Source organism: Sinocyclocheilus rhinocerous, unplaced genomic scaffold, assembly GCF_001515625.1.
Source record: "Sinocyclocheilus rhinocerous isolate Xijiao unplaced genomic scaffold, SAMN03320098_v1.1 scaffold804, whole genome shotgun sequence".
NCBI lineage: Eukaryota > Metazoa > Chordata > Actinopteri > Cypriniformes > Cyprinidae > Sinocyclocheilus > Sinocyclocheilus rhinocerous.
In genome coordinates, this window is record NW_015644009.1 from 200,034 (window position 1) to 213,777 (window position 13,744).

Below are 13,744 nucleotides of genomic sequence, written 5' to 3' on the forward strand. Positions count from 1 at the left end.
CTATACCAAAAATAACCACTGGGTGACACCCAAACTCTATTGAATTCTTTTGATGCCGTTTTCTGTCACAAATCAATCATTTTCTGTCACAATATCACTTCTATTACAAAACAGTCACCAAATATGGAACCTTGACTGTCAGACTGTTCCAACTATTTTTGTCAAGATTACAAAAAGATTTGATTTTGTAAAACACAGGCCACAAAATCACAGAGTATATATATTTAAACATTTAAAGACAGATTACAAAAAATTTAAGCATTTAATTCATAAGATTTCAATGTAAACCTAATAAGCTAATGCTGAACAACAGCTTTTTAAACAGGTAAGTCCCCTCCAACATGTGTAAATATGTGAACTAGATCAACTTTTATAGGGTGGGATTTGAGTAGATTTCCCACTACAGGCGGCCATGCAGTTTTAAATGCTGCCCATGAGCTAAACAAAGAATGTATGAACAAAGTAAATATATCGAAATATTCACAACAAACGCCCTTTCAACATGTAACCAAGAAATGAGACCTACACTTTCCCTGCCTCTCTCCACAGCCTCTCAAATGTTTGTATGCCACAGGATACGTTGCCAGTTTTAGGGTTAATTTAGTTTGTTTCTTTTTTGTCATTATAAAAAAATGAAAATATGAACAACAAATGTTTTTTATTTATTTTATATAGAATTCATTTAGATATGCACATTATAAGATTTTTTCAAACATACACACACACACATATATATATATATATATATACACACACACACACACACACACACACAGCATTTGGTTAGAGAGGTGTGTTTGACACTTCTAATTAGTAGTGTCAGCAGATATAAACAAGAAAGGGGTCTGCTTTGTGCTACGCTGCTCTCACTCAGTGAAAAGACAGGTGTGTGGCCCATGCTGCTAATGCCACATGAACCACAAAGACATAGGAACAGACTGAACCATTTACCTCTAAACACATGACAGACAGAACAGATCAAAATAAGTATAAAGCTTAAAAAACTGCAATCCTTAATTAAAAATGAAGATAGAGTAATCAGATGCATATTTAGCTTTCAACATTTCAAGTTTTGAACATATTGCTGTAAAGACATTGTTGTCTATGACTTAATGGTTGCGTTGTATGCTCAGGTTAAGGCAATTATGTCCCTGAGGGTCTGCATAGCCATCCAGTTAACAAGATCACCATCAATATCTCTCTTACATGTTTATCTACAACAATTCTAAATATATATTTACATTTTAGTCCAATGTATAAATATAGAATTACAATATTTATCAATATAAAATACATATTTATAATAATAGATAGACAGGTCTGAGGATGACAGTATTGCTGTAATAACCTCCTTTTTTGTAACTGTTACATTACAGATTTGTGTCTGTTTCATTTTGATATTTGGCTATATTTGAATAGTTCCATTTGTACATTAGTTAATATGAACTAACAATAAAAAATACTTTTAAAGCATGTATTAATCATAGTGAATGTTAATTTCAACATTTACTAACATTAAAATCAAAAGTTGTGTCTATTAATATTTAATGGGCCTGAGCTTTTTACATTTTTATTAACTAAGGTTACCAAAGATTAATAAATACTGTAGCATATCTATTGCTCATTTATAGTTCATGTTAATGTCAGTTAATGCATTAATTGACATTAAATAATTGGACCTTACTGTAAAGTGTTACAGATTTGACCAACAGTGTGCAGATAAAATTGTTCTGCTTCAATGGACTTATGATATTGCAGTTATAAACATTGTAAATTTTGGTGTCCTGCAGAAAATAACTGGAACCCTCGCACTGTCAGTGTTTACTGCTGTTCTGGGTTCCCTTCAATTTGGCTACAACATTGGAGTCACCAATGCTCCACAGAAGGTAATAATTCATCTATACTTAAATCAGTTGCTCATAGATATTTTGGACATATTATAACTGTATTGTTAAAGCTTAATTACGAAACAGCTGGATATGTTGTCTAAATGATTGTGACTATATTTATGAACAGTGACCTAATATTTAAAGTATTTAAATATATATTATGTTTTAATATTCAGCTATGATCATTTCAAGTGCATCTACAGTCCCTCAAAATCATTTTTATACCATTTAAATTATTTTTTAAATTTAACTCCAATGTGTCATTATAAGCTTCCAAAGTGTGAAAACCTCTTACCTCTTACAATGTACAGCAAATCAAGAACATCTAATTCTAGAGTGTGCTTTGAGGGTACATGGGAGAGCCAAAATTTAGATGTGACATTTCCACAGATGAAACTAAAATAACATACAGCTTATGCTTATGTTATTGTTTCATCTACTAAAGGTCACATTTTGGAAATCTCTCTGTTCTTGTGCCAAGACAATATATATATACAGTACTATGCTTTACCATCACAGGAATAAATTACATTTCAAATTCAAAATTTTTTTTTTTTTGTAATAATATTCACAGTATTACTGTTTTTCTGTATTTTTGATTAGTTAAATGCAGCCTCAGTAATGGTAAGGCAAAAAATTCAAAAACATCTCTCAAAAATATTTTTACAAATCTTTCTGACCCCCAAATGTCTGAATAATAGTGTATGTAAACCCCAAGTGTGCTCCAACTCTTTTGCCCATAAATTCAATTAGTTGTGAGTAATAAATGAGTAATTTTACATTTGTATTCATGTACAGCTCAAAAATTGCATTAGTCTGTGCCTCAGTTTCAGCACAGCTGAAGCCCTTTCTCCTGCTTTAGAAAACAATTCTAGGCATTTGCATTCAGATGTGATAAGAAAGATATTTTCTGTCATGAGGGTGAAAAGTAATATACAAAACATAAAATTAACTAATGCTGTAGCATACGAATTTGAATGTGATATGGGGCTGAATTTTTCCTAGGAGTACTAATGTCTCATCATGTCACCCTCTTCTTGTCTTCCCTTGTTTCTCCATCTATCTGACCTCAGATCATTGAACAGGACTATAACTCAACATGGATGGAAAGATACGCAGAACCAATCCCTCCACAAACTCTGACATCTCTCTGGTCACTCTCTGTTGCCATCTTCTCCATTGGGGGCATGCTGTCCTCCTTCTCTGTGGGAATCCTCTCAGAGTTCTTTGGCAGGTCAGCTCTATATTGACTTTTTATTATATATGAAACTGAATGTAACTAAAAACAAATAATGTTCGGACTTAAGATTGAAACGGTACTTGAATATTGTGGCACATCAATGATAATGATCAGCATTCGTATGTTTCTTATTTATTGACTGATTGTAAACCCACTGTAAAACCACCATCAACTTCAAGGTATCGATAATATAATATTACAATATCTATTTTTATATATAGCGTAGTGATTAAATAAGAATGGGGATGGGGATGGGCAAATGCAAACCATACCATTAAGTGAAAAAGTTTAAGAAAGGACTGGGTTATTGTTTATCTAATTAATCCAAAGTGATTTTAACTAATCTTACTATAGGGCAACTTTGTTGAAGGGCATAGTGGTGATACCGGCATTCAGATCTCCAGTTATGGGTTACAACAGCTATGTAGGTAATGATGACCTGTACTTAAGATTTCATGGACAGAGATGGCCACAGTGCTTTCCTTTGTGATTGATTTTAGCTGGCATGCATAACATTGGGGTGGCACACCTGTACTCACCTACAGAACATCAGAAAACATACTGTCAGCAGAGGTGACAAAATGTCCTTTCAATATATGGAGAAAATGAATGGGATTTATGTTCTGTTTCTTGAAATTGTCAAATCCAAAAGTTTCAATTTTGTTACATACAGGTACATTATTTGATGTTCTCTGTTTATGCTAGGAGGAAAGCAATGCTTATCAATAACGTCCTTGCGTTTATTGGTGGAGGCCTGATGGGAATGTCCAAAATCAGCAGGTCAATTGAAATGATGATTTTAGGACGCTTTACCATTGGGGCATATTGCGGTAAGCATTCACTCTTTTTCTTACACACTACAAACAAGGTATCTAGGACATATTAAAGGGGTCATATGATGCTATTTTAAAGATCATTATTTTGTGTATTTGGTGTAACAGAACATGTTGACATGCTTTAATGTTCAAAAAACACATTATTTTTAAAATACTGTACATTATTGTAGTTCCTCTATCCGGAAGGCCAAATAAAGTGCTTTTGCTTACACAGAAACACACAGCGTCTCTCTCTGACATGGCTGCATCAACACTACTGCGGTTCCTGAAACCATGCCTTCTTTCTTTGCATGAACATTTGGGTGGCATTACACAAATATTTCCACATCGTGACCCAGAGATGTGGGGGCGTGTTTGAATGAGGCGTTATAGCCCAGTCTGGATCAGCCTTCTCTTTTAGATAGAATAAATCCTTTTGTGGGAGACTTTGAGCTTTGTAACTATGCAGATCTTATACACGCACAAATAGCTACATGACACACTAAAGAAAAGGAAAAATAGAAATCGCATCATATGACCCCTTAAATAGTATTTAGGATATATTGTAGGATATACTAAAAGAGTACATTAAAGTTGATTTAATTACAGTTTATTCTTAAATATTCTTTCAGCTGAAATTATTCATTTAGTTGAATTTCTTTTCTGTGATCAACTTTTTATTATGTTATAGAATCTACATACAAAAATACAAACAAATATTTGAATCCTTTTCTCCCCATGTAACCCTCCCACATACCCAAGGCGACCAAACCCTCCATTCCCTTCTCCCAATAATAACTTGAAAATATAAAACATTGCACAAAGTAGTGCAAAACAGAAACCAAATACAGTAACTGAAAGCATAAAGTTAGAAAAATAAGACATAGGTCTGACACCAGTTTTTGAGATTGCATCTATCCATGCTGAGATAGTCTTCTGAGAAGCTCCATGTAATCTTGCTACTGAAAGCTCCATATTTGCAATGCCCAGAAACGACTGCATCCAGTGAGTCCATACTAGAGAGTGTGGAGGATTCCAGCGCATCCAGCAGCGCAGAGCATTTTTTAGCAACCGTAAGTCCACAGAAAAACAACTTCTGAGTTAGAGAGAAAGTGCAAAGGGAATCATCAGTTAGAAGCAAAAGTCTCAGGCAACAAGCTACCTCCTAGTCCAAAATGTCCTTCAAAGTTGTGGAAACCTGTCTCCAAAATTTGTTGACTTCAGGGCAGTCCCAAAACATATGCATATATGTACCTATGCATCCATTAGAAAGAGGTGGAAATCTTCATTAAATTATGCTTCCTGGGAGTGAGATACATCCTATGAATCATCTTAAAATAAATCAACTGATGATTAGGATTTTTAGAGACATGTTTGAGATTTGCCCATATTGAATCCCAACATATGTTATTACTGTCCTCTGAGCCAGCCCCATTAATATCTCTGTACCAAATATCCTCAATTGGGAGCCTTTTATAAGAAGCCTCCAAAAACAACATATACAACAAAAAACCATACCCCGTGTATCCTCATATGAAGTAAGCAATTTATGTAAGGTGAGACAAGGAATACTAGAGCCCCAAGGGACCCCATATGCAAGCATGGCAGACCTCAAACGCAGACAAAAGATAAAAGAAGTGCCTGGTAAATTATATTTTGCTCATAAATGATTAAAGGACTGTAAACCACTGTCCCCCCAAACATCGGCCAAAACATTGATCACTTTATCACTCCAATCAGAGAAAACAAAAGTTTTATTGACTGAAAGAAGTTTGTGATTACGGAATAATAGGGAATGACAATTATGATCATTATGGGAAAACTTTGAGGCAGACCCCCAGATAGAAAGAAGATATGACATTACAGGACCAATACGTTGTTTCACATTCTTTAATGGAATGTTGCAATAGATCAAATCCTGTAATCTATATAGTAGAGCCAGATTAAATCGGCTGCCAAGATACATTCGAATCAGGATTCAGCCACACTGTGAGAGATAAACGCCCAATGATAAAGCTTAAAGTCAGGTATTGCAAATCCACCAACATCCCTGCAGTGCTGCAGTGTTGAATATTTTATATGGTTGGGGGGGGGGGCTAGCGAGTTTAGTTCTGTGCGTTTCACATTTATTTCTTGCCGAACATCTTCAGAATTGGAAATTTGTTGACAATTATCTAGCCTATTTAATTTTGCCTCAAGAGTGTTTATTTCTTTCAATCTAGATTTATTTAGCTGGGATGCAAAGTAAATATAGGAGGTCTGTATACAACCCTTAATAGCATCCCAGAGATAGCGGGGATTGTCCACAGATCATCCAGCATTTACCTCTATAAACCAACTGAACTCTTCTTTGAGCATTGCACATTAATCTTTGTTATGTAACAGTGTGGTATTAAAACGCCAACGTGATACCTTAGTGGGTGCAGACACAAGAGAGATCTTAGCTGAAACCACACTATGATCAGATAAAGGGCTTGTCTTTATATCCGCACTGTGTATTTTTGAGTATTAAGCATGAGATATAAGAATATAGTCCAGTCAGGAATAACTTTTATGTCTAGCAGAGTAGAAGGTGAACTGTCTCTTAGTTATAATGAAAAATGCAATACATCAGAATCAGAATCAGAATGAGCTTTATTATGAGCAGTGCTCTGTAGCACTGACCAGACGGCAACAGTTCACAGAGGGAGTGTGCTGGATGTGAGGGGTCCAGAGTGATTTTGCCAGCCCTTTTGCTCACTCTGGAAGTCTTGAGAGATAGTGGTGCTCAGGAACCTGGATGTCTCCACTATCGTTACAGTGCTGTCCATGATGGTGAGTGGGGGGAGTGCAGGGGGGTTTCTCCTGAAGTCCACGATCATCTCCACAGTTTTGAGTATGTTAAGCTCCAGGTTGTTAAGACTGCACCAGGCAGCCAGCTCTTTAACCTCCTGTCTGTAAGCAGACTCGTCGATGAGAATTTTCCCAGCTTTACTAGCTGCTGCCTGTCTGTCATGAAGCTGGTGATCCACTGACAGACGGGGGTGGGCACGGAGAGCTGAGTTAATTTGGGCAGGAGGAGGTTTAGGATGATAGTGTTAAAAGCCGACCTGAAGTCCACAAACAGGATCCTCACGTAAGTCCCTGGTCTGTCCCATATTGACTGCATCGTCCACAGACCAGTTTACTCTGTAGGCAAACTGAAGTGGATCCAACAAGGGTCCAGTAATGTCCTTCAGGTGGGCCAGCACCAGTTTTTCAAATGACTTCATGACCACAGATGTTAGAGCCACAGGCCTGTAGTCATTTAGTCATGTAATGTTGGGTTTCTTTGGGATGGGAATGATGGTGGAGCGTTTGAAGCATGAAGGGATTTCGCACAGCTCCAGTGATCTGTGTGAAGATGGGGGCCAGCTGGTTAGCACAGGTTTTCAGACAGGCTTGTGTAACACAATCTGGGCCTTCTTTCTCTTCTGCTTCCGGAAGACCTGGCTGAGCTGAAGTGCAGGTGTGGGGGAGAGGGGGGGTTGCAGGAGGTGTTAATGGTTGTGTGGAGAGGTGTTCAGAGCGGGTGTGGGGAGTTTTTTCAAACCTGCAATAAAATTCATTCAGATCGTCTGCCAGTTGTTGATTCTCCGCAGTGCTGGGGGATGGTGTCTTGTAGTTGGTGATTTCTTTTAGACTTTTCCACACTGATGCTGAGTCACTGGAAGAGAACTGAATCATTAACTTGTCAGAATAATTCCTCTTTGCCACTCTTATTTCCTTTTCCAGTGTGTATTTGGCCTGTTTATACAAGACTTTGTCCCCCTTCCTGTAAGCATCTTCTTTGGCCTGACGGAGCTCTCTCAGTTTTGCCGTTAACCATGGTTTGTCATTGAGTGATATGCATTCTTTATTGTGGTGTAACAGTGATCCAATATATTACTGTCTCTGGTGGGACATGTAACATGCTGTCTGTATTTTGGCAGTTCACAGAAGAGATTTTCTTTATTAAAGTCCCCGAGAATGATTAAAACAGAGTCCGGGTGTTGTTGTTCTGTGTCTGTGATCTGATCAGCGAGTTTCTGTAAAGCCAGGCTCACGTGCGCTTGCGGTGGTATGTAGACACTTACGAGAATGAACGAGCAAAACTCCCGTGGTGAGTAGAAAGGCTTACAGTTTATGAAGAGCACCTCTAGATCGGGACAGCACATCTTCTTTAACACAGTTACATCTGTACACCCCCTCTCATTGATGTAAAAGCATGCCCCGCCGCCACGCGATTTCCCCGTTGATTCTGCATCGCAATCCGCTCTGAACAGCTGAAAGCCCGGCAGATGTAGTGCGCTGTCCGGTATGGCATCATTCAACCAGGTTTCCGTGAAACACAGAGCAGCAGAATGTGAAAAATCCTTGTTTATCCGGGAGAGCAGAAGGAGTTCGTCCGTTTTGTTGGGTAGAGAGCGGAGATTTGCCAGATGGATGCTTGGCAACGGCGTTCTGAATCCACAGCACATCTTCTTTAACACAGTTACATCTGTACACCACCTCTCATTGATGTAAAAGCATGCCCCGCCGCCACGCGATTTCCCCGTTGATTCTGCATCGCAATCCGCTCTGAACAGCTGAAAGCCCGGCAGATGTAGTGCGCTGTCCGGTATGGCATCATTCAACCAGGTTTCCGTGAAACACAGAGCAGCAGAATGTGAAAAATCCTTGTTTATTAGAGAGCAGAAGGAGTTAGTCCATTTTGATGGGTAGAGAGCGGAGGTTCGCCAGATGGATGCTAGGCAGCGCCGTTCGAAATCCGTGCTGTCTAAGCTTCACGAGCCCGCCAGCTCACTTCCCACGCTTGCGCGTCCTGAAACATTTGATCAGCGCCGCTGCTCCGCCAACTACAATGTCCAGCAAAACATCAGAATAGCCGAAAACCGGTGAAATATTGAGTGGTGAAAAAAAAAATCTAAACAATAAACAGAATGCACAGCAGATTGTTACAGAGCGACTGAGAGAGGAGTGGGGATCCATATGCAAAGCTTTTATTAAAAGATGTGGTCAAAAACAGGCAAGGGTCAAACAGTGGCAGACAGGTCTATTGGGGCAAGACAAAAGAGTAGTCCAGTGAACAGGCGATGGGACCAAAGATCACCACGGCAGAGCAGATGACCACCACAACATTGCAGGCACTGGGTGGAGCAGAAGACCACTATAGTAGTGAGGATGGGGCTGAAGATTTCCACAGTGGAGCAAATGTCCACCACAGCAGTACAGATGGCGTTAAAGACCCCAGTGGTTGAGCAGAAGAGCCCCATAGCAGTGCAGATGTTACTGAGGGTTCCCACAGTGGAGCAGAAGACCACTGGAGCTGATCTGGAGGAATTGGAACACAGAATACAGAGAGGTTAGCAATGGTCATAATGAGGCCGGCAAGGTGTCTCAGGTTTATCTCTGTAGTAATCTCAGGGCTGGTCAGAAGTTCATAAATGACATTTATGGTCATGTTGGGAGAGACAGGAAACTTGGGTGCAACCTCCATGGTTGCGTCATGGCAGACAGGCAGTTCTGGAACAACGTCTGCGGTCTTGTTGGTGCAGACAGAAAGTTTGGTGGTCATCCTTCATGGTCGCATCAAGGCAGACAGGAAATTCAAGGACCATCTCCGAGGTTGAATACATGCTGATTTGAAACTCAGAAATTAAAGTGATGAAGGAATATAGATCAGCCTCCATGGTTACATCAGGGCAAACAAGGAATTCAGGAACGACCTTCTTAGTCATATTAAGCCAGACAAAAAATTAATATCAGGGAAAACAGGGAACTCGGAAAGTGACCTCCATGGTCGTATCTAGACTGACAGAAGACTGGGAAATGACCTTCATAGTCGCATCAGGACAGATTGAAAATGGATTGACTTTTTTTGTTGCAAACAGAAACTATGGGAATTACATCCTTAGTTGCATTCAGACAGATAGAAAATTTGTGAGCGAACACTCCCACTTCGCTATGAATCCTCTAGGCTTGGTATGATGACCATCTTGGTTGAGGATCCTGGCGGTAGAGCAGGTACAGGGGACAACGCAGCACGGTGTCCGTCAGCTGATATATATTTTTTAACTTTTATATATATTCGTTTTCATATATTATATAGCATATTTTAAAAACGTTTTAAAATATAAAATGTATGTTTATTTGCAACAGTTATGCTAACAACAATAAAAAGACATATGCCAGTAAAACAGCGACATCTGCTGACGGACACTGTGCTGCGTTGTCACGGGAACATCCCAGCTGAAGATAATGAGGAAATTACGTCGCTCCATTTGCCAAGTGCATTCCAAACGACTACATAATGGCACACACGTGCCCTGCTCACTCCAAAGTCCCCACTCCTAGGGCTCTGCCCTTCAAAGGCATAGGGATGACCACTTCCATTTGGAATTTGCCCTGTGAACCGTATGGTACAGAAACGTGTACTGTTACACTATTATACAATATAACATTAACAACAGAAAATTAAATAATGCACTAAATACAGACGTAGAGTGTAGAGAGAAAAAAAGTGTAATTGTTTAAATGAATGTACAGATGTTATTTACAAGTGTGCAGTTTACAAATGTACAAATTTCGAATTCTATACATAAATATAAATATGTCAGTTATGATGGACAATGTGTAGTTATGGAAGTTTTAATTGTTCAGGCTGAAGATAGCCTGTGGGAAAAAACTGTTCTTGTGCCTGGGTGTTCTGGTGGTCGGTGCTTTGTAGCGCCAACCAGAAGGCAACAGTTGGAAGAGAGAGTGGGCTGGGTGTGTGGGGTCCAAAGTGATTTTCTTAGCCCTTTCCTCACTCTGGAGATGTAATGTTCATGGAGGTTGGGCAGAGGGGCACCGATAATCTTCTCAGCAGACCTGACTCTCCGTTGTATTCTCTTGATGTCTGATTTGGTAGCTGAACCAAGCCAGACAGTTACCCTGCAAACATGTCCTTGCGGGGCCCATGCTGGCTTTTTGCGGACACAGTGGCCCACAGCTTTGGGCTCACCGCAGGCTCTCTGTGAGCAGGCCACACTATGGGACTTCCCACATTAATCCAATGATGGCCCAGTGTGGGCCAGCCCGTTCGGGCCCAGAGCAAATTCTGTATCCTTTGGGCCCATGCAGGTTTTGTGTAGGGAGCCCTGTAATGCAACTAGGAGAATGCAAACAACATTGACTGGCCATTCTTTAGCCACTCAATTGAACTGGAATGGTTCAAACCAAAAGAGACCTTTTCAGAACTTGTTGTTTCATATAGGCCAGGGATCCTCAAATCTGGCTCATGATATCCACTTTCCTGCAGAGTTTAGATCTAACCTTAATCAAACACAGCATGTCTTCAGGATCATTAGAAAATCACAGGTGGGTGAGTTTGAAGTTGGAGCTAAACTCTGCAGGAAAGTGGATCTCACGAGCCATATTTGAGGTGTAACAGACATGAGCCTGTTAATAAGAATTTTGTGGGCAGTTTTCTTCCTTACCACTAGGGGTGCTAGGGTGTTTTAGGTTTCCTTAAGTAAAGCCATGTGGGTAGAGGGAGTTAGCAATAGCAAGCAGCAGTAGCCAGCATGGCTCACCTGCTGAACACATTGGGCCTCATTTATCAATCTAACGTAGAAACGAGCGCAGATCCGTGCACACAAATCAACTTACGACAGAGTTCACGTGTGATTCATGAAACATTCGTATGCCGCCAATCTAATCGTATGAATAATCGCATGTTGATAAATGTGGCGGCAGAAAACAATCATCATTTGAATATCACGCCCCTAAAAACACCCTTGTTTAGAAGCCTCGACCCTAGAGTTTACAACACGGAGAAACGAAACCCAGCCAAAAAGAGGAAGTAATCTCATGAAAGAGAAATTGATCTTACTCCAAAAACACCCGTTAACCTTGTAATTGCAAACAATTAGGCTACATTCATTTATGTAATTTATACGTATATTAAAATACTGGTAAATATAAACAGCCTATTTAGTTCTCCTCACTCTACAACAAATATTTTAAATTTAACGGTATTCAGAACAGAACAAGAATGAAAAATAAGTAGTAATAAAAGTATATATTAAACTACAAAATAAAACACAAATTAGGCTATAGTGGCATTCATTATAAACAGCATACAAATGTCAAGCAAAACTGAAATGGCATTGGGCTCACAAGCCTGTCTCATACCACAAGAATCCAAATGTTTCCATTTTTGCATATTTGTAACATCTGTTTGCATAACTATTATTCATTATGTAGCCTAAACATGGCTTTATACTTCACTTTTTCTAATATCCATGTAAAATCCACATGCGCAAAAAATGTTTTAAAACATTTTAAAATAAACCTTTTAAAATAAACAGTGTAACTTTTAAGTTTGGTTGACTGCATTTTAGTTTGATGATGAATGGCCGAAATGTCAGGCAACGGTAGAACTAATGTTGTTTGTGTATGCGTGAGGCGCCTGTGCGATCAGATGGATTCAATCAAATGAAGATATAAAGAAAATAAATAAAATGCATTAAGAGTGTCACAAAAACGAGCGTAGCCTATATTTGTTGCACAGTGGGTTTTTTTTCCTTTTGTTAATCTGTTAATTATATTATAACCTATTATATATTTTGTGTGATCCTATTTATTTTATTTATTTTATAGACTTAATTTCAATTTTTCTCCTTTCACAGAAGCGCTGCAGGTGCATGATGCGTTATATATTTTGTGTGATCCTATTTATTTTATTGCTTTTATAGACTTAATTTCAATTTTTCTCCTTTCACAGAAGCGCTGCAGGTGCATGATGCGGCGATTGAATCCTTATGGTCTTGTTTACGCTGCCATTCGTGCATATAAAGCTAAAGCCCTGTATATATATAAAAAGAGACATTCTAATTTACTGGTTAATGATCGACTAATGAGCTTTGTTTAACAGTCAGGAAAATAAAAATTAACTAAATGCAGTCATTCTACAATTCTCCAGCGTATTTACTATGCTGCGCACAAGTTCAGGTAACTCAAAAACTTGCGTACACAAAGCTGAGACCAGATGTGAGATTTGATCGTAGCCACCGCTCACATCCATATTGATAAATTCCGTTTAAAGTTTTGCGTTGAAATGACCGTATGCACAATTTTCTGTCGTACGTTCGATTCGTAAATGAGGCCCTGGTTGAGAAATGTGTCATTTCAAGCCCAGTCTAAAAGAGTTGTGGTTTTTTCTATTTAAAAGTGTACATTGCTGAGGTTTTTTGCAGAGATGGTATATGTATGTGTGGCCTATGTTTGGATTGATGCTAAGAGTTTAAGACAGTGTATTTGTATGCATTTTAGAAGGACTCTTTATTGGTGAGGTCACCACATTATGGTCCAGTTTGAATATGGATATAAAGTGTTTTTCGACGTGAGACCATAGTCTGGACTATTTTTGATTGTTCCTGGTTAGGAAGAGTCTGGTGTTTAAGAGCTGTGGCATGTTTTCATTACAAGAGGTTGGATTATTCATTTGCTATCAGTCAACATCAGCTACGGACAGTGTTTGGACACTGATGTACTACAGATAAGACTTTCGCACACATCAACTTTCACATGTCAAAATCCTACAATTTTACATTGCTTTGTTTGCTTTCTTTAGTTTTTTTTTTACTTTTGTGTAAATACACAAAAGTACAAAACACATTTTTGGCTATATGTAGCTGTATTAAGCTGAATTTAATGTTTTCTATTTTGTATTTAATAAATCCATTGATTTGAAATCCCTTTAGGGGCGTGTCCAGGATTTTATAATTGGGGTGGCAAAGGGGGGGGCCAGAGTAGAA

General features: G+C 38.8%; 1 protein-coding gene across 1 annotated transcript in view; it reads left to right on the top strand.

The window, feature by feature from the left end:
* Positions 1 to 13,744, top strand: part of LOC107757841 (solute carrier family 2, facilitated glucose transporter member 4) — a 67,861-nt gene that overhangs the window by 1,987 nt on the left and 52,130 nt on the right. The window contains exons 2-4 of the mRNA XM_016575433.1: positions 1,791 to 1,886; positions 2,963 to 3,123; positions 3,835 to 3,959. Coding sequence (XP_016430919.1) covers positions 1,791 to 1,886; positions 2,963 to 3,123; positions 3,835 to 3,959 — 382 coding nt within the window. The remainder of the gene's footprint in view (positions 1 to 1,790; positions 1,887 to 2,962; positions 3,124 to 3,834; positions 3,960 to 13,744) is intronic.